The sequence below is a fragment of the Toxorhynchites rutilus genome, chromosome 3 (assembly GCF_029784135.1).
Source record: "Toxorhynchites rutilus septentrionalis strain SRP chromosome 3, ASM2978413v1, whole genome shotgun sequence".
Classification (NCBI taxonomy): Eukaryota; Metazoa; Arthropoda; class Insecta; order Diptera; family Culicidae; genus Toxorhynchites; species Toxorhynchites rutilus.
The window spans coordinates 307,675,695-307,698,598 of NC_073746.1; the positions used below are offsets into that span (position 1 = coordinate 307,675,695).

General features: G+C 38.3%; 1 protein-coding gene across 7 annotated transcripts in view; it reads left to right on the forward strand.

Annotated features, from left to right (window-relative positions):
• The window catches only part of LOC129780622 (ras guanine nucleotide exchange factor B), a 212,261-nt gene that overhangs the window by 167,048 nt on the left and 22,309 nt on the right, over positions 1-22,904 (forward strand). For 6 of the 7 annotated variants that reach the window (XM_055789090.1, XM_055789092.1, XM_055789091.1 and 3 more), the window contains 2 exons: positions 12,754-13,580; positions 21,453-21,743. In XM_055789090.1, coding sequence (XP_055645065.1) covers positions 12,755-13,580; positions 21,453-21,743 — 1,117 coding nt within the window. In that variant the 5' untranslated portion in view covers position 12,754. Of the gene's footprint in view, positions 1-12,565; positions 12,674-12,753; positions 13,581-21,452; positions 21,744-22,904 lie in introns of those variants that run through there. The other variant, XM_055789094.1, reaches the window with a different exon arrangement.

Sequence of the window (22,904 nt, forward strand, 5' to 3'; positions counted from 1 at the left end):
CTATCAAGCAAACAATCGTGCGTTTCATCCCAGGATTGATTGGTCTTTTTCAAGACTAGATCCGAATGACCTTTTTAGATTGAAGCCGCTATAATGGAAAAAAAATCATTTAATTCTAAGTGACATGAACTTTAATCAGATCGACCAATGACTGTATTTTGGTGCAATAAACCACGGCAGGGGGTGCAGAAGAAAGTAAAAACTCTTAAAATAGTTCCTAAGTGACATTCAATAGGAACTAAGCAACCAGCTTGAACAAATCGACACATAGCGTGGCAGGTACCGTTACACAGAAGTGATGAACATTTCACAGAAGCTCCACCATTCCATCCTTGATAGCAACGCAACGAGAGTGTCGAAGCAAACTGTTCAAAATAGTAATGTTTTCGGCTAATGAACACACACACTCTGACGAGAAAAAGAAAGACAATACACAAAAAAACAGGAAGTGGGTTATATCTATGGTATAACCGCAAGGGTGACGTAGGACTATCGTTGATTTAGAGATCATTTGTATGAAGTTGAATCTGAATTCATTTTGAATGAATGAATATTTGGAGAACTTCGAAAACGAGAGCGTTACGTTGGAGGCACAAGGTTTTATGCATCCAATATTGGATACGGAAATATCCTACTGATGGGGAAGAATAATCTTCAGAAGCTATCCTGTTGATTGCGATTGATTGAAAAATCACAAAACCTAATGTATTTGGTCACAGTGTTACATGGATAGAAAACATTAAAATAAACTCTTTCATATGAATATAATTTTAAATTCCCAGAGGAACTGGCAGATTATTTTCAGTAACGATTAGATATTTCCACATTTTCCTCGATACTGGAAGCCCACCAGTGGTTAATGCTAACTCGATAACCATCTGTTAATAGCACTTGATTGAAACATATTTGGTCACAGTGTTACATGGATAGAAAACATTCAAATAAACTCTTTCACATGAATGTATTTTTAAATTCCTAGAGGAACTGGCAGATTATTTTCCGGATCTTTCTCGATCCAAACGGAAATAATTCCGTGCGTGTATGTGTGTGTGTGTAGCGGCTGCTTCGAGATCTTCCCGGGGAACCGTTTGTAGCATCACTCTCCTCCTGATGGATTCCCTTCTGGCCTAAGGTGCATAAACAGGCTCTTGGTGACACCGTTCATCCGCGCTTTCATGATAAATGAAGAGCTTCACCACAACAGCGACAACATGCTCCAATCGCTGTTCAATTAGAACTGAGTGGATTTCCGAGCGGCGCTCGCTTATATTTTGGTGATTTCAATAGCCTATTTTGAAAGCAAATTTAAGACTATTGAAACAAGTTTTTGGATCAGAAAGTAACAAGTATAGAACGCGTAGACATTTTATCTTTCGAATGAAGTGTTTGTCATACCATTTCGTTCAGTTGTTTAGGAGCTATTAACACTCAAAATCTCGGTCTCCGGCGTAACGCTTTCGTTTTCGAAACTTTGATTTTACACCCCGGTATAGAAATGAAAGACGTAGTCCTACGTCAAAAATGGACGAATCAAACAATAATAATAATAATAACACACCAAGAAAATTTCAAGGTTAATAGCATGCTTTCATCGCGAAATGCTACTTTTTTGTTGTCCGTTTCGCGCGGCGTTTACACTTTGGGTCCAACGTGTATAGTTGCGATGATAGAGGTAGGTGGAAAGAGCAACCGTTTGCTATAATACGGGCGGCAGTGGTGATGATGAGGTGTGACGCCAACTGCTGCGATGAGCAAGGAGTAGACGTGTCTATTTTGCAGCGGCGGAGGCGGCGGCGATAGCCACGCAAACATGTGCTCGTGTGTGTGTGTTTGTGAGAGAAGAGTATCTTCTGACATGTTCATGACTTCATTAGTAGGCAAACGCGCAATGAGTGGTTTCGGATTACGAGCTTTTCGTGGTTACTTTTTTCCTAGTTTTGGCAAACGGTTGAATGTAGGTTAAGTCTTTTGAGATGGATGTTTTTGTGCAGCTTTGGAAGATGAAAAAAATGCTGTCACAAACATGTTCAACTGGGGGAATTTTATCGTTGTCATTTGTGACGAATGCACTGTTGTTAGCTTATCGCCTATGCGGGTGTACTAAGTTTTTTTTCTCTTCTGCAATAGGATCTCTTATCTTTACCCAAACTGTTTTCTGTTTGTGACGTAATAATGAAGATTATTTAATATTATTAGGCAAAGCAAGACCCGATGCAAACTAGTTTACGGTAGGTTTCACATCATCATTACTGTATCCCGCAGAGCTTGGTGGGCTCATTGCTTGGAGTCACGCGAAAATACTGACCTTTTTCCGGCCATTTGTGTCCTGTACACATGGAAAGAAAAGTAAACCAGTCCTTTCGACACTCCGGAAGAAAAAAAAGATCTCAATACCAAACACTATGGCTTCCAATTTCCTTCACCTCTTCATTTCGATTGGAGAGTGGGGAGCAACGGATAGTGATTATATACCATGGCCACCTGGCCGTCTGAAACGTTCGAAGAGCCATGTGCTATTTGTTTAACTTGAGTCGTTGCTTTGGTAACACGGCTGCCATCTATGGTTTGACAGTTATTTTCATTAACCTTCCTGTACTCGCGTGCAAAATCATAACACGTATACTCGCGCACGGTGTCACAGACCGAAAATTGAACTTCTCTGTAATGTTGCCATTGTGTATTTTTCAGGCTTTATTGGCATTTATTTCAAGAAGAGGGTATGATTGAATGAAAAAACTCCAAAAAATATGTTTTCTTCATCTTTATTATGTTTTAATAGTTATCTTATTCAGCCTCCTCAAAATAGAGTAATTTTTGATACTCCAACACAAATAACGAATTTCGAATTTTTCACTGTTATTAATTAAAAGTAAGCAACTGAATATAATTCATGGAAGTAGAAAGAGCTATAAAATAACATAAAAACGTATCAATCGATTGTGGTTTTATTGGAGTAAGGATCAGAACATAGTATAACTAAATGCACGAAACAAACATATTTTTTTCACATTTTATGCAGTTGTTGCGTGTTTTTCGGGTCTTTATCGAAAAGAAGAATGTATAACGACCTTCTAGATAAAGGTTCTGGAACATAAAGTTTGCATATTTCTTTGTCTCTGTTTTCATGGTAAACTAAGAATTAATGCCTTTTTTTTAGACGAGGCAAAAAAGATGATATAACAGGATTTCTAGGAGCTTGCTTTTCTTTTTCTTGTTTTCTTGTCGATATTGTCCATTATTAAAAAAATATCCCCGAAACTGTTACTGTTAAAAATTACCATAAGCTACTGATCAGTTTATAGTTTAATGTTTACAATTCTTCCACAAGTGAAATTCTTTCACAAGTGTGTATATGACCATCATATTTAGCGAATAACTTTTTGCTTTTGAACATATGAATCTAACTACGAATATATCGACGAATAATTAATATATGGATCCGTCAATCCAGTTACAAAAGGGACTGAAATCAAATAAGAATAGTCCTGTAATGATATTATGCATTATATTGAATAAATATTCCACGCCACTAACATTATTTTATTCACTTCATTCAACAATATTCTAGAATATGAAAAAAGGGACTTGTCCAAAAAAGTTACTCCTATACTGGCGTCGGTGTGTCAGACCGAAAGTGTTAAAGAAGGAGCACACGTCCCCTTCGTACCAACACATGCGATACGCTAAACGATGACGAACGACGAATAACGAAGCTAGAGAGAATCACAAAGTCGTAGTGTTGATATTTTCTGAGAAATTAACGAACTATTGATTTCTCGGTCTGACAGACCAATGCGCGAGTATAGGAGTGTTAAGAACATTTAGCAATGCAAAAGCTTTGTTGTATGCTTATTTTTATATCAATGTTAGTTTATTAACAATACAAATTGATTTGGAAAAGGACACGTATTCCAGGCAACGGGAAAAAGGAAACCCAATTTGACCTAGAGAGAGAGCGAGCACATGGGGAAGCAACGCGCTACTTCCGTCGATCGCCTGAAGGTCACTCCTTGTCAGCTAACAACCACCGGCATTCGAATTCCACAAAAGAAAACGACAACAACCACGTCAACCAACGCTGCATTGAAATGAACCGGAAAACATAGAGCAAAAAAAAACGAAACTACGATAAACAACAGATAAAGCCAAACAGCAGTGGCAGTGCTGCGGCTACATACCGCGGTCAAGTCTCGCGCACCACCCGCGATTGATTTCAAATTATAAACAATAAGAAATCACTCACCTAGCTGGTTGGTAGCTGTTGCCACGTTTTACGAGGGCGCCAATCCCACTCGTTTTTTTTGTGCTTCTCTCCGCCTCACAAAAAAACGGGTCGGGCGCTTTTGTTTTTATTGGTGTTTTAATTAAATATTAATAATCACTCATCCATGATGTGTGGTGTGTGCCACAAATATAATTATTTGCAATAAAATTGGTGATCCCCCCGTTAGGCGTGACGAACCGGGGGGGTATGACAGACAAATAGCACGTGTCCACTTCAAATGCACAATTCGTTGTAAGCTCTTCGGTCGTTGAATAATGTATTTCTCGACTGTGGCGAAGCTGGCGAAGAAGCGAAGAATAAGCCCAGAATCAACGTAACACTGCGGATAACAAAAGGATTCCTCATAACCACTAAACTTTCACTTGGGTGAAAATGTATTCATAGCGCCCATCGATAGGCAAGCGAGACCTTCCGTCGTGTTTTGCGATACAACACGACGAGGCTTGATGAAGCTCTAGTGTATTCATATATGTGTGTGTATAATACATAAGTGGACGAGAAGAGTCCTTATGTAGCCAACGCAGTATACCTCGCAGGCGTTCGAGAAAGGAAGAGTGCAAATAAAACGATATTATGTACACGAACAAGTCAAGTCATTCGTTGGGTAGGAACCTGAAGTGAGGCATCACTTAAGCGAGCTCTTTTGATATTTTAATAAGGCAGTATATATATATTTTACTTACGATGCTCGTCTTGTTTTGTATTTCGTGGTAACTGGAACAAGTGGGACGAATTTTATTAAGCTTGTGTAGATCACCCCATGTTTAGGGCTGTCAATAATTGGATATTAAGTTTTTTACATGCGACATACGCCTTTTAGTAAGAGTACCAAATCAGAAAATAGGGTATTACTGCGAATCAGGCGCGCGTAAATCGCTCGTTCGAAATGCAAAAGCAGCGTCCGTTCTGGGGCACTAACGTTCATAGGTGAACTTCGTTGTCTAAACGTAGTATTACTTTTTTTTTAGCCCATTCATTTATTTATTAGGCTCATTAGCATTTTATCTGTAACAGAGCCGGGTTTTTATCGTGTACATGTACATATGTTTATGTTTCCATAAATTGTAAATTACACAGTATTAGTAGTAGCCATTTAGGCGTTAGGTTTTTCTGTTCCATTACATTAGGGTATTCTATCTGTTCTACCATTGATCAGCAGACCGGACAGCGGAGACAGTTGATATTGATCATTGTTGGGTTATTTACAGAACAGCAGCCCGATGTTTCTTGCAGAGCAGAGCAGTTGTATGGATGAATCGATCTTATTTCGACCGTCGATCGTTCTCCATCGCTGATGATGGTTGCGTGGACGTAGTTATTCTATAACAACACAAAGATGGTCAATTGAGGGCCCTGAGTTTGAACTCACGATCGATCACTTGGTAAGCGAACGCGTAACCAAGTGGCTACGAAGACCCCCGTAGTAGTATTTCTTGTGTCTATTTTATTAGTGCTCGGTTGAGATTTATATGCCAACTAACATGACTTTTTCATTATGAGTGGTTCAAGATGACGCTTGTACAAGTGAAAGTCAGAGGAAATATCAATGACGAAACACCTAATCCATAAAAAATGTCGTCTGGCGTTAGTGCTTCTGTATTTTTGCATCAAACAATGTGTGAACTGACATAAGGAAACAAATAGCGACGCATGGCCAGCTTGTGTACTGTTCTCGCGAGGTCAGGAATGAATCATCAATGGATCATCTTCAATTGCTTCTACAAAGCCATGCAAACCATCGGTCCTTTTTGGAGTCACCAAAGCATTTTACTAAAGAGTGATTCATATAATTTCGATGCCTTTTAAAATAATATCTAAAATAATAAAACATATTCTGAAATAATATCAAATAATAAGTGAAAAATAAGGGAATTTAATAATATAATTCCATAGATCTACGTCAACAATGCGGCCGTGTCTTGGACATAACACTTGATAGTTTTCTATTGATAAACTAAGCTTTTCAAAAATACGTTTGTCTTCTAACATCTACGGACTGTCAATTTATACGAGATTCTAAATTAAGTTCACCGGAAGTAGTAAATATACTAAACTGATTCGTCCTCACAGACAATAGTTCCAAAAGGGATGGAATGTTAGTTCGATAGAAGAATCAAATATCTCAAGCTGTTCAATCTATAAACAAAAACAGAGCGTGGTGTCCAGGACACGATTTCATTGTTGATGTTGGACTATGGAATTAATTTATTCAATTCGCTTGTTTATCACTTCGGATATTATTTTCAAGTGCATCAAAATGTCATAAATAGGTCTTTAATAGTGAATATTGGTGGCCCTGAAAAGTGCCGATGGTATCAAATGAAAATGGTTGATTCATGATTCGTTCTTGTCCTCGCGAGAGCAATACACTAGCTGGCATAATGTCGCAACTTGTTATAGATGTATATTTATTACTAGCTGACCCGGCGAACTTCGTCCCGCCCATCAATAGCAGAACTCTTCTTTGGTTGATCTCCTAATTGGCCCTTAAGAATTTTTTTTTACTATAAATTTCCTAGCACTTCTACCGAATTTCTTCATTATAATATAAATTTCAGACACTATTTTCGCTCAAGATTCTTAATTCACTTTCAAATAACATGTTTCTCCGTTACATAGATGGAATACATGTTTGATACTGAAAAGTAATTTTTTCAACAATTTTTTCATAATTAATTTCGCAAACGCAGATTCAAATTGGACTAATAACAATGTCTTCGTAAAACATATGGAAATTAATTTTTTTCAATTTTTTGTTTCTCACCATAACATTGATCTACGGGCGGACTCGATTATTTAAAGTTTCGAATTTATTTTCACTGTATATGATCGAGCCAAAAAAAGTTTTTTTAGTCGTTTTTTGTACATATATTTTTTTGTTTTGTGAAAATAAAAGAAGAATTTATTTTTTGATTCATTCCCTTGAAGTCATAAAATACCTTTCTCATAAAAAAAATCCGAATTCATTCGATAGGTGATAAAGAATCTTATTTAATGAAAAAAAATCTTTCTACGTGCCCGATCTCATCGCTTGCACATGGAAGGGTTGTGAGGAAGAGAAAATCGATACTCGTCTCTCGAAAATAAAGCGCGTGCACAGGAAGTCTGCCTGAGACATAAAAAAAATTCTCAAACTGTTTATAATCGAGTCCAAAATTGTATATAATCGAATCACATATAATCGAGTCTGTATATAATAGAGTCCGACGTGTAATAAAAATTTGAAAAAGCTGAAAAATTCAAAATTGTTGTTTAGCTCGAAGAAAAACTAGAAAAATTATATTAAAATTTTGCAAAATTGAAAAATTACATTACATTGAATTAAAAAAAAAAGTTCACATTGAAATTAAAAAAAAAGAATTAATATTAAAATTTTGAAGAATTGGAAAATATAAAAATAGATATTAAGGTTTAAAAAAATGGGAGACAAAAATGAGAATCGGTGTTGAAATTAAGAAGAAAAGGAATTGATAAATTTAAGAATTGATTTTTGAACTATGAGAATTTTGAGAGTTAGAGTAGAGTTGAATTTGAAATAATTGGAAAGCTAAGAGATAAGATTAAAACTTTTGAGGAATCGAAAAATATCAGAATCGATGTTCAATTTTTTGAAAAAGTGAAGAATTAATATTAGAGTTTTGAAGAGATGAAAAATTTATATTGTAATTTTGGAAAGTTTAAGAAAGTTTTGAAAAATCGAAGCATTTTGGAATTGATATTGAAATTTTAAAAAATCATAATAAATAATGTTGGAAAATTGAAAAGAAATTTATGAATTAATATTTCAATCATCAAATAATTGAGCATTATTATTCGAATTTTTAATAATTGAAAATTTAAATTCAAATTTAAAACTTTTATATTGAAATTTTGAAGAATTGAATGGAATTGATATTGAAATGTTGAAAAATGGAACATTTAGGATTTTTTTTAATTTAGGGAAAATAGAAAATTGATATTGAAAATCTCATAAATTGAAAAATTGATGATACTGAAATATTCAAAAATTTAAAAAAAATGGAACTGATATTGAAATTAGGAAAATAGAAAATTAATAAATTTCAAATTAAGAATTGAAAACAAAAAGGAAAAGTCACAGGAGGGTTGGGTCCGCGACACGACCGCATAATTGACGTAGGATTCCGTTAGGTTATATGTTGATTTTGGATAGTTACATCGTTAAACTCTTTGATAATGATTAGGTGGACCTGAAAAGGGCCGTTTTGTTTGGTTGTTGGGTATTTTTTCATTCCACCAGTGTTTAACGGGTGATGATGACAGAAGGATGATAAACAGTCGTTGGATGGTGCGTATCAGATAAAGGATACCGAAGTGGAACGAGATAAAATGAGAACCGCCCTCTATAATCCTATAATCCGAGATGCCTCTTGTGATATGTATTGATGAAATGAAGAAAAAAAAATTCACCAATGTAATATAAGATAATTATTAATACCGAACACAATTATCAATTTTTCTTATCAGTAAAAACATGTTACTTATTTTGTAATTTTCTTTTATAGTTTTTACTTTCTGATTGTTTATTCAACCCAATGCGAATTTTAATTGGAATAACAATACCTAATACTATATGTACACATAATATAATACTATATGTACTATATGTAGTGAGACTCTATGTTGTACGGGAAAGGGTTAACACAACGGCCATCGTATACAATTTTACACCTACCCTTGTGCTAAATTTTTCACAATACACGATCGGACATTGATATGGAGTTTCACGAAGCAATCAACATTAAAGTTCCAAATTTAAATTTTATTTGCTAGAATTATTCGTATCACTCTTCTTACTTGCAATATAAAAATGCCCTCGACTTTCATGTATTTGCAATGCCGATTTCCATCAGGCAGCTTGGTTTTGGTGTCTCTGTTTGGGAACCGCCGCATGTGTCGTCAATTTCGACCAATCAGAAGTGGGTATTTCCGTTAGGATAGGGGTTGAGATTTTTCAATTGTTTGATAGTTAGTTTAATGATATATATTATTTTATTCAATATAAAAAATTGTTATGGAGGGCCGAAATCGATTGACGCAAAAATTTCATCAATCCATCATGAAATGACTTAGCAATAAGCGCTTGAAATTGGACAATTTTCGCGATTTGCTCGATTCTCGATTTTCAATTTGTACCCCAATATGTTCCCGAAATACGTAATCCTACGTCAAAAACCATTTCGAACGCCCTCGATGCCGCCTTATTCTGGATTTGCCACCAAAGCAGTTTGTATAAAGAACAAACTTTTTCCTTCTGCTACCTGATGCCGTTTTGCGATTGCGTTTGCCACTCGCCACTCGCTGCAACTGCCTGTTGTCTTGATGTCCGCCGAACCGAATGTGTTCTGTTCCGAATGCGGGTTTTCTTATCGTTGCGAGCAGCTTTGCCAGCTAACTCGATCACTTCGGCGGCCGAAACTATATAACGCCGGCTAGGTGGACTGGTGCACTGGTACTAACGCGCTCGGCCTAGCTACCCTTGCGGGGAACTCCAGATGTACACGGTTCGAGCGGGATTTTGCCTTTCCCTTCACTTTTCCTCCTTTACCATGACCAGACATGGCTGCTTGGGTTGGTTTGTTGATGTGTTGTGATGCGAACCGATGTGGTGTACGGTTTGAATGAGAATGATCGTTACGGCAGCGGAGCGGGGATTTTTAAGCTGACTGGCTGGCTCGAGAATTACGCATGTTTGAGACTGCGACCAATGTTTCGTTCATTTCTTTTCTTTTTCCTTTCCAATCGTGCTTCATTGTATTTCGCTGCTGCTCTGGTTGCCCGTTTTGGTCGGTACGAATTGAGGAGCACAAAATGGACCAATCAAAAATGGGCACATAGTGCATTTTGACAATGCTTGATATTTCACAATTATTCAATTATTTATCTCAAGAAAAATGAAATGTTATTCGTTATGATAGATGCGTAGATATATTTCCTATCAATTGATGCAAAAACCTTTACGATCTATTGAGAAATGCTCGAGTTATAAGCGTTCCAAATCTTGCATTTTTTCCTACTTGTTCAGTGCCTAGATTTCCATTTTACCCCCTATATCTTCCGGTTAGACGTAGTCCTACGTCAAAAACTCAAAAATTAAAAAAAAACAATTAGACTTGATATTGAAATTTTAAATAAACGGAAGAATATTATAAAATGATATTGAAATATAAAAAAAATGGGAAATCAATTATTGGCATTGAAATAAATTGATCAAAACTTCAAGAATTGATATTAAATTTTTTTTTTAGAAATTTGAGAATTTATATTGAAAAATTAAAAATTTAGGAATTGTGATTGATTTTAAAATGAAAAACATTGAAATATCAATTCAACATTATAATATATTTTCATAATTTCGAAAGACTTGCAAAATTTTAGAATTACATCAAAGTTTTCGAAAATCTGAGAACTAACGTTGATTTTTTTTATTTCAACACATGTTGGCGCTGAGCTGTCGATGATACGATGACTCATTTGTGTATCATATTACCAGTGAGAACAACACATTCTGTCTGTCTTGGTGCCAAATATTCGGATTCTTCAACCGAATAGGGAATTCCATTGTATCTGATGAAATAACTTTATACGTACATCCAAAATTAATATTTAGCACATGTTTTGGCAACGAGCCTAAAAATAACAGAAAATGTGCATATATAGCATTTGTATAATATATATGGTATAGCATTATGCGAGCAATATGAGAGAGCGAAAAAAAAGACAAAGAAGCTTTCCGCATATTTTACCACATACACGGTCCAGACCGAGATGGAGATAGATTCACGTTTATGCTCTCCTTTTTACTATTAGAAAACACTTTCCAACTTCATTTTATAATGAGGTGTAATATTATCACGCATTTATGCAACAGCACCAGTGGCTCTGTGAATAGCGTGGTCGTGTAAGACAGCCATGCATTCCATTCGTCCTTATTTCGATCGCCGTTGACATCGTTTGGCCTTTTTTTTGGTACAATCCCAAGCTGACGTTCAGTCTGAGCGAAAAATATGTCTGCTCCCATACATACAAACATTTTAAAGCTTTTGAAAAAAATGCTTTTATTTGTTCACACGAAAAAGCATTTTTTTCTGCCGAAGATGGAATGTTTTTTGCCAACGCTAGTGTAGATACGTAGATACGCGTAGATACGGAATAAATAAAAAAATATTACAAAACTATGAACACGTATACCCATTTTATGATTAATGATTTCTCTAAAACCAACAATTTAGCACGCTAAATTCGTATGTACCACGCCTAGAGTAGGGGTATCTCGTAATTCTACCACCAGGGCACACTGCCGGTGGTAACGAAGCTCTTTCTCCGCGACGAATGGTCGATTTAATCAAGTAGAATCTCTCTCCGGGGAGTAATATCGGATCCCATCGCACGCTATCTGCCTCGGCGGTCAAATAGATTGAATGCTCCTTCTCGCGGCAGGACTAGCAAACAACTGATATTGTTGGGATGGAAGTAGGGCACGTACATATATAATTAGAAGAATAAAAATGATGAACTTTGTCAGGCATAGCTCGCAGCACACGCACGAAAAAGACACAATCGAAACCAGTTTGTGAGAGTCTTTGGCAGAAACAAAATAAAAACACGCTACATAAATCAATCGTATGATCGGTTTGGCCTCCCCGAGAAGAACTCGAACTTCCCAGCGGCCAACGTTCCGTTGCCAACATAAACTGGTGAAACAAAAAAAAAACCTGAACATAGAGGAGGTAATCTTGAAAGTATGTGGCGGCGCGATCCTAAGCAACAAGGAAGGAAGCCCCCTTGCACACAAAACAAGCCAATCCTAGTGGGGTTGGTAAGCACACGCGGAAAGAAGGTCAAGGTCGTGTCACGAGAGCCTTTGAGTGGAATGAGTGCTCTAGCGTCCTTCCCTCACTGATTGTGTGTTGGTGACGCGCAGCTTTTGTTTACCTCTGCAACCGTTACCAGGAAAACCAAGAGGTTGTCCTGGTAACGGCACAACTCAATTGTTTATGACCTATGGCGCTGTTGACATTTGTCACATCACAGCAGCAGCAGCAGCAGTGTTCGTTCGCCACTATCACAATTGCGAAATGGTTTGTATCACGATACAAATGTATCAAAGGGGAGATGCAGAGCAAACAAAATCAAAATGGGAAAGAAAAGTGATATACCAACACAGACATCGGAAATCGTTGTGAACGCGTCAGGAAACATTGAACAGTGTCTGCCGCTGGCAAGCGGAGAAAGAGACCAAAGCGGATTGGGCATGTTATTAAATCGATTCCTTTTTTTGTTTGGCAGTCGCTTCGGACATTCCGCAGGTCAATTGCAGGAATTGCACGGTCTCTAAAGTCAGCATCGACACTGACTGGGTTGAAATCAGTGCGTTTCATTACTACTTTTTCCTGCCAGACTCGGTCTACAAAAAGTCTTATATTTTTCTCTCTTTTATCTCCTTGCAGAATGTCACCAGAGCGGCATCCTTCCCACGACGGTGGAGACGGTGAAGGTGAAGGCGGAGGGGGAGCAATTATCGGTGGGCAAGTTACAGTGGAAACTTCCACACCGAAATCCAGCCCAATAATAACTATAGGTCAATTAGACGCGACGTCGTCGTCAACTGGCTCCAGCATGGTCCTCTCGTCGATGCCGGTGGAAGCGAATAAGCTTATTCTGCAGCAACATTTGGCACACCAGCCGCAACCTCAGCAGCAACAGCAGCATCACATCATTACTACAAGTAACACCAATCAGAACCACAACAACAGCAACGGCAGTGCAATCAGTGCAACCAGCAGTGGCAGCAGTAATCATAGCATAATAATCAACAACAACACTAGCTTTAAGAACCACAACAACAATAATATCATAATCAGCGGTAGTGGCGTTAGTGGCGCTAACAGTAACAATCACACCTACACGATTAATCTAAGCAGTAGTCACAACGGTCACGCAGTGATCGCGAACGGTGGCGCGGTGCCAATCCAGAGCTACGCCCCCATCGTCTCCACAAACAACAGCAGCAGTAGCAGTATAACTGCGAGCGCCGGTAATCACAGTCATCATCACCTGGGGCAGCAGCAGCAACACTTTCATCATCTGCATCCTGCGTCAAACGGTACTACAATCATCAATCCTAACATGACAACGGTCCATAGCAACGGTTTAACTACGGCGACGACAACGGTGATGGCGTCATCGGCGGTGCCAGCGTCCTCACCCCTGTCCTCGGGCCCAACGTCCAAGCTGGTCGTGCTGCAGCAAGGACACCTTGGCGAAAATTATATAAGTGAGTTCATTTCTCGGTTGCACACATTGGGTGTCTTTGTTGTTTCACCAATTTTGGCGTAAGGACTTTCCTACTTCTCACTGTTTCTCCATGTTTGGCAGCTGGCCTTTTATGTTCGGCATCAAACGGGGTGTGGTCAAGCGCGGGCCGCGTGTCGTTAGGTAGTGACCGGGTTGTTTTGGTACACTTTGTCACGAAAGGTACAAGTTTTTGCGTCGTGTGTAATTTCTTTTAAACAGAAATGATCAGTACTGAAAATAATCAATTGAACAAAACATGACAACATTTTACTTCACACAAATAACACAAGCTCATTAGATGCTTTGACGAATGGGAATGTTTCATTTATATGGATTTCTGCTCATTGTATCCCTTCTATTGGATTGAATAACCGCACCTTCATTCAAGCCGTTCATCATGCTGTTATTTGAGATTTACTATTGCCCCTGTCAATTGAAGTGAATATTTCTTTTCATTCATTCTTACGCTTCTCGCGCTACTGTGAGATTATGACGCTAACAAAAGAGTAAGGGGCATTAGAGAATGCTCTCCCATCACCTGCTCTGTTCCTGTCTTGCCTACATGACAGTGAATGAAACGTAATCATGCTGCAATGCGGAAAGCTGAGGTTGTGAAAATGAATTATTTATTTTCGTTCGACTCAATACATTTATCACATTCAAATGAGAAGTAATAGCTTTCGTTTGACAATGAACCATTTCGAATCTCAATTGACGATGTTAACCAATTTCAAACACTCGAGCCATGCTTTCTTCGGCGGGAATAGTATTCTTTGTCATTTCCGTCTATTCCTTTAGATTCAATTTGATTTTTCACCGCACTGGAAATATTATAGCGAATTCGTTTTTGAAACTGAGTTAATTCCAAACTGACTCTATAACAAACAAAAAAACGTTTTCGGGTTCGCGAATAGGGCGGTTTGTTGGTGTGCATTATATAGTCTGATTTGTTTGTATTTGCGATGACAAATGTACAGTGTTGACGTCTGGTGGCGATATTAGTGCTTGGGAGGTAAATTATTCTCTATGAGATCAGAAGGATCAAGTGCAGTGTAAAATTATAAAAGTTTCAATGAAAATTTCTACTTCATGTTGTTTGATTACCTGACACATGTAGTCTTTACATATACTTAACCATTTGTCGATACATTTCCTCTTTTTCCATAATTACCATTATTATATAAAATCATCATCAGACACAGTTTTCGTTCAATATGCTTTTACAATTTCGGGAAAAACCTCTTATTCCACCACATAGAATACATATTCGATACTTAAAAGTAAATTTTTATTCATAATTTTTATTTTAAAAGCATGTTTATTCCACCTGCAAGTCCATAATTTCTAATGAAAGCACACGAAGCTTAATGCCGTCTACGCGAATATACTCTTCAAAATCAGAATCCGAATTGGATTACGATTCCAATAATACAGAAGCAAAATCAGCAGTTTTTCATAGGGCCTTTTCATAGGGCCTGATTCTCGAATACACTTCACGGTGGTAACGAAATAAACGGCACGCCATTGAACTACGTTTTACATGTTTAGAGACGAATGAACTCTCTGAGTTTAAAGTCTCTTTAATTCAATACCGTTACCGTTACGTTTTACGAGTTAGTGAAGTGTCGAAGATAATAATGAGTTTTCGCGTAGAATAAGCACTTTTCAAATAAAAAATCATTAATGAAAATTAACTTCTTCGTATCAAACTGGTATTCAATGTGAGTTGAAAACTTTGTTTTCTTCATGTGATATAATAATCTCATACAAAAATTTCATCTGAAGATAATTTGATATTATAATGATAACTTTAGTGGGAAACTAATCTCGTATCCAGATGTCGACACCGTACCGTTGTCATCGCGAATGCGTTTCATACCGTTTCCACCGTGAAGTGTATTCGTAGTGTATTCGAGAATCAGGCTCATAGTGTTTATTTTTAGATTTTCCAAAACAATACTCAGAACTTGACAGTGTACGAACCCGTGAAACATCTCAGTGCGAATCCAACAGCTTTCGGGTTGAACCTAGTGCGAAACTAGGTTGAAACTGAGTGAATAAAAAAACGTTTCAGAGCAGTTATGTTGGAACTGGGGCTGAAACTGGACAAAAACGAATTCGCCATTAGTTCTGTTGGGAGAGACTTCCCCCTTACTCTCTTCAACAAGTGCTATGGAAAACAAACGGGCAGAAATATCGAAAAAAAATTATCAAAGCTTTGTCCGGGAAAAAAAACCGCATTTCATTGATCATATTATGGTCAATAGTCTTCATGTTACAAGATGCGATTTGGAAACAAACTAAATAAAGGTTAATTTTAGGCCAAATGTTCATATGCGAGTCTATAAAACGATTTGGACAGTTCAGTTCAGGAATATCAATCGGCGATTCATGACACCGAAAATCGGACCGCAACTGATTTTCCGCCCGCAAATACTAGATGACGATGTAAACAACTGAAGTAGTCATTACTAACGTAAATCAATTCGCGTTGACGGCGGAATGGTGTCGACATCTGGATACGACATTAGTTTGTATGAGGCCCACTCTTCTCTATCAGATTAGTCGGCCCTAAGGCAGTTATAAATTACTAAAATCTGTATGAAATTTTTTACTTGGCGTTATTTACCTACTAGAAGTACGTTGCTCTGACCCTAATTTAAACTACTTTTTATGAATTTTCAGATAATCTCACCAGAACTTACCACTATAATATAAAATTATCTTTAGACACAATTTTTGTATGATATTTTTTTACTACTTGCAAGCAAAAGTGATTTTCATTTATATAGAGTACTAATTTGATTTGGGAACAATAATTTCCATTCATAGTGCACCAGTGGCCGAGTGGTTAGCGTCTCACATTTGGCCTGATCACGAACGTCACTTCACGGTGAAATGAATTGTATGCAATTTGTATGAATTTCATTCCATTTTCACCGTGAAGTGACGTTCTTAATCAGGTCCATTGTCATGACGGGTGTTCGGGTTCGATTCCCGTTCTGGCCGGGGGATTTTTCGTCAAAGAAATTTCCTTCGACTTGCACTGTGGTCACGCGTATTCAAGGGCTTGTCCCTCGGAATACATTCAAGGCGTGTTATTTGGCTTAAGAAATCTCAACTAAGTATTAATAAATGACGCTAGTTAATGCACACGTTGAGACGGCAAAAGTTCCACAGGGAACGTTAACGTCATTCAAGAAGAATTTTCATTCATAATATTTATTTTAAAAGGGTGTTCATTTCTTCTGCAAACCCATATTGTCATGCCTACCCCCCCATCTCGTAATACGAAGCTCAATGCCGTCAACGCGGATAGTACTTAGTCAGCGAACGCAATTCTTCGCGTAAACCATATTATTTTTGCTTCGTAGAAAATAGAACGCGATAATGTGTATTTTGGACTAGTACTTTTGCACTACTTTGATTCTAAAAAAAAGTATTTTAGTTACTTCTCTATAATGTAAATTCTTTTTTTACATTTCGGATTCCATGCCAAAAAAAATTGCCTCTGAAGATGAAATTTAGAGCCAATTTTACGATCAATGCGAAAACTTATCATTATTGGGTCCCATTTCAAATTGGAGGCGCGCAGATTTGTTGATTTTAGCCTATCCATAACGGCTAAAATCAACAAACCGACGCAAGTCGGTTAGATTGATCGATGCATCTCTCTCTCAATTTACCGAACAGTTTAATTTATTTACTGCGTCGATCTACAATAAATAGGAATTAATTTTATTTATTTATATAACCCACAAATTACCTACAAATCAGTAGCCTTCCTATTTGGTTGACCAACAACGTCGAAGTAGTTTTAGAACTGAACCTTATAAATAATATTTGATTATATAAAAACAAAATGCAAGAAAAACGCTACATTTTTCAAATCACATCCAATATTATCAAAATTAACAATTTATCAAATTTTCACCTGCATGCAGGGTTGCTAACTATAATTTTCAAAAATTAGGAAGAAATCAGGATAACTCATATTGGATTGTCTGGAAAGCTCGAGCCGATTTTTTGGAGGAACAAAAGCATCTTTTCTATAGTTAGACATACATCTATTCAATTTTATACGCAGAGCTTTGTTGCACAATTTTTCAGATTTTTTCGTAGCATTTATGAAGCGAGTAGTTTCATAAACGCAATGGAGATGCAAACCATTTAAGGTTTTCGGTCAAATTGCGTGGCAGTACCACAATCACTAATTCCTGCCGCTTCATTTGTTCATCAGAATCAACTATTCTTTCAAAAGCGACTTATTTGGATGATTTTCTGTGATTCGAGAATAATGAATGGATTCTTCAACTTCGAGATCAGTTGCGATATATTATGCAGGGACACCAGATTTTTTTCAAATAGCTGTAGTTCAAATTTTGAACCGCATAAGAATATTACGCATTATGCATATAAAATCTGTCAAATGTTAATCTGTCATCTGTCATTGATCATTTCTGAAAAGTCAGGCAAAATTAAGGGAACGTGCCAAAAAGTCTTAGAAATTCTGAAAAATCAGGAAGGTTGGCATCTCTGCCCGTATGCAATCTGTTTACTTATTATGGCTTTTCCTTGATATCCTTCTCATTCTGCTGAATGACGTTTCAACGTGTCGAGTCCGTCTCACATAGACTGGCTCCTCGCTTTGCGATATTCTACGTTCGTTCGTTCGATGTCGCTGTGGTAACATTCTCCCCGGGGTTCGGTATAATGGCCTCTATGACAGCACAGTTACTGCTTACATCGGTTACAGCCAGTTTCAATGTGGTTCTTTCACGAATACCTCCCGTTGACTGGACTAAAGCTTCGCAAATGCATCCGATTTTCCGCTTTTCCTCGGTACCAAACTTCTATCCTTCGCTGGTCGCGATTGTCGTACCACATGGACTGTTTCGGGATCACCAGAAAGTATCCCAAAAACGATTGAGCTGCCTTGGTAATTTATCCCCACGACTCAGGAAAGTTTCTTTTCAAAAATTCTTTATCTAAGCATGGTTGCTTGATCTCGTTGGAGCTTCCAAGTAGCAAATAGTTTGGAGTAAAGGATTCCGATTCCAGAGAACCAAGTGGAAGTTGCGCAAGTGGTCTAGTAGTTACCATACCCTCGGCCTCTATGAATACGGTTTGCAATTCTTCATTGTTGAGTTCCAGGAGATGTCATCGGACAAACAGTTGGACGTGTCTTGCAAACTTTGCAGAACTGGTTTCGTCCGATCTCTTTCACTATTGATCAAAGTTTTGGTATGTTGAGCAGTTGGCGAACTTCGTTAACCACAGTTTCCTTCCTTTCTTGCGTTGATAATAAATCATAGCACGTACATTATAACTTCTCCTATCTAGAGAAACGTTCATAATTGAGCACTGTCTTCCAAGTCATATGATAGAGAACTAACGACCGAACTTCTTCGTATGTATTGACTTGACCATTCTCGTTCCGGGTAGCATCCCTGGTCCGTTAGTCCGTTGAATTGTACATTCATAGCACCAAAGGCAGCAGTTGTGTCGAGGATTTCAGCGAACCGGGTGGCCACGAATGGTCGATAGTTTCTAGGGTCAGCAGGGGGCCAGGAAAGTGCAATCGAGCTGTCCGTCCACAAAGGTCTGTTTTTTCATGGGAATGGAGGGATATGCTCGCACGAGCTTCGTCATCCTTGCCCTCAGGAGACATCTTTGAAGCTCCAGTTTTGGAATAGTCATTGGCTTTAATGGCGCTTGTTTGGACTTCACGCCGACTTTGAATTTTTTTAAAAACCTTCATTTCCTATACTTCCCCCCTTGGGTAATTTTTCGGTTTTAAAAAAACTCAAACTTTGACGTCTTTGCGACACTAGTAAATGAAGTCCGATTGAGATGATATCTTGCATAGGGCATTTTATCGTATAAATCAACATTTTGCAGGAACTCCCGTATGAAAAATCTAGGTGACCATTTTCATTGGCACTAGGCTGAGCCTCGGGGTTTTCTATTTTCTTGGATTTTCAATGACGATTTGGTACTGTTGAGAATGCTTCTGAATATCCTATTTTCAAGGATGCTTTCAACATAGAAGCCTATCGACCGAAAAAGAAAAGATCGATTAGATCAAGTGATGCCACATCTGCGTAATGATCCTTCTCACTAACGTCATGTAAGATAGCCTCTAATTATTTGAGGTGACTTTTTTGTGGATTTTCCCGCACGAAAAGCAAACTATCTTGGATCGAACAGCTTGTTAGACTTTAAAAAGGTCATTAAGAATCGGATTATCATCATTTCCAGAATTTTTCCGACACAACTCAGAAGAATTACAGGTCGGAAATTATCTAAAAAATGTCTTGAATTACATCATTAGCTGTCAATTAAATATATTAAATATATTGTTCGAATATTTCAAATGATAATGTGACTTGAGCGAGAAGTATTGTTCTGGTGTAGTCATTGGGATTGGTGTTGCTAGATCATAACTTTGGTGCTGTCGATTATATTGCTGGATTCTCATATACATTCCCATTATATGGTACATGAGAGTGACGATGATAATATTGTCTTGAATTATAGAGGCTTTCAACATTCTCTGTTCATTGACCTCTAACCTTGAAAAAGACCAATTTGTAAAATTAAACCTAAACTCTCATCTCCCAGCCTTGAGAAAGGGAATTTGGTCGCACTCGTCGCCGCCGCTGACTGGTTTCTAGCTGGATGACTGCCGAATCGGTGTTCCGGCCGTGAAACGAACGGAAAAGTCAAAACGTATTGCACCGCAAGCTTCCCTTTCTTTCGTCGTGATGCACTAGTTGATAGCAATTGATGTGAAACAGCCCCACGATCGTGCGAATCTTTCACTTTTCCACCCGAAATATTAAAGAAGAATTATTGAAAGGTCCACCGCGTGATAGTGATGACTGTTTGCGGCTAGGCCCAGATGTTTGCAATAAACCTCACAGTTTGCTTCTCGATCGATATTGATTAATACAGAAGTCGAGGCTTATGTACTGATTCTATGGTAACCTTAACAGGCATAGCTAAGATTTGTTCCGTTCTCACTAAGATTTGTTCCGTTCTCTTCTTTGCCTTACTTTGTAATGAAAATGATCTTTAGAATGCGTGTGTTTTGTGTAGCTCTGAATTTGCGGCCGTCAATTCCCCTGGACAGGACGTCGATATGTCCAAGTTTGATGTTTCTAATCAGTTAAAAGAAAAAAATGACGATATTCGCGGGGAATTTTAGACCCGACAGGCGATTTGCGGTTATTATAAACGGTAAGATATACAAGGGAGAGTGCCTTCAGACGCTTTTCTTGTTGTTTCCAAAGAAGCACAAGGATTAAACTTTGTTTTTGTCTAATCAAGGTTCTTGTCGTTACGTTTGAAACGTGTCGGACTGGTACAACGCCAATAATGTGAATTTTGTGTTGGTGAACATTGTAAACCGCCGTATTGCATTTTTTAGGGTATTTTTTTTTATCGAAAACAAGTTGGAGTTGAAGCAAGTTTGGATAGGAACTAAATGGAAATTTGTTGTACAACATTTCAGGGGTGGTTGAAAATAAGAAACTACTGTGAGCATTCGGATTGCGAAAATAAATTGAACAAATAAATAAAGTAAATAATAACTAATAATAAGTAGTAATTGATTTTCCAAAAGTTTCAAGAGACTCACAAGGCGTAAAATTGGATAGCAATTTTGTGTGTGTGCACTTTTTATCACATATTTAAGTTATGAGATACTTCGTTCAGGAATGCGTTGATTTGCCTTCTTTTACGACTTTATGATTTCTAGAGAAATTATATCCGATCCGAGTCGTGACCATCCGTTTTCTCGAGTCTAGTTCACGTACCTTTCGCTTACCATTCTGAGGTTTCTTTCCAGCCACCACGGACGGAATGAACGGTGTCGGCAACATTGTCCTGCTCGCGACGGAGCAGATGGATATGAGCGGCACGGAGCATGACATTATCAACAACAATGTGGTCATCACCAGCAGCAGCAACTGTTACAGCAATCACAATGGTGGTGGTGGTCAGATCGGCAGTAGTGTCATCGGCGCCAGCAACCATCAGTACACTATCCGAAATGGAACGACCTCCAACGGGGTAGTTGTGAACGCGGATGAGGAGCTCACCCCACTCACGTGGCTCCACGATAAAAATCTGCTGAAAGGTTAGTATGATATGAAGATCATCAATGTTTCAAATCCGAATATCATCATCCGGTTGGCTCGGGCAAATAGTTTCAATAATTTTCTCAACGATGTGACACCTTCATTCCTAGTGAGCTGTTGTGGAACGGATTCAAGGGAAGAGTCAAGTGGCGACGGGGATAGACGTTCGCCTCCCAGAATGCACTGTGCATCATCAGTACAAGAATGTGTGCTACTATTTCGCTGATTTAATTTTACATCGAGATGGCGACCACCGTCCGCTTGCTCCTCCGTCGCACAGTGGCACGCGACGGAGGCGGAAAAGCTTTACGTCCCGGCGACTGCGAGATGAGAGTCGCGAAGGAAAAAAGGGTCACTTTTTGGCACAAACCACGCCGCCATCGTGATGCGTGCTGTGTCATCCATTCGTTTCGTTGTGTTGTGCGAAAATAGTTTTCACCACGAATTGTTGTGAGGCAATTTATTGGGAGCCAGGGGAAAGCAATGATTGCGGTTTTGCGTCTACGTTTCTCTGTACGCCAAAATAGATAAAGGTTGTTGGCCTAATGGTCCTATTCCACTTGGTGTGAGGTTTCTGTGTGTACTTTCCCCCCTTCTTCTGGATGGGAAGCACCAAACAACAACAGTCAATGACTTGGCGAAAAATCAGCCGTTGTCAAGGATCTCGCGGTCCAACAGATGCGGCCGCAACGGGAGGAAGACATACGATTATATTGATCTATCAACGAAATAACTGCGCTTCTCCCCGTTGCTAATTGTTTACGATCGCCTATGGTGGCGAAATTTATGGACAACTGCCAAGTGGGATGTGGTGAGGCACCCTCATGCGAATTCCTTCTTTGTCTGTTGCTTTTCCTTATATCTTTATGAGCTTGCATCAGTCAAGCACTGAAATCAAAATGATACAGGCGAAAAGACGAAGTACCTCTAGGAGCGTGGTTGCCATTTGAGAGGAAAAAAAAGGCGTTGCGTTCTTACGATTCATGGTTTTGATACCTGAAGGCGTGAAGTTGGGTTCATTTAAACTAGAGATGAAACGGATATACGGTAACTATCCGGTATCCGGCCAATATTTCCTATCCGGCTGGATACCGGATATTAGAAAATTTCCACCTATCGCAAAGTTCATTCTGGAGTTAAACGGAAAAATACTGTCTCGA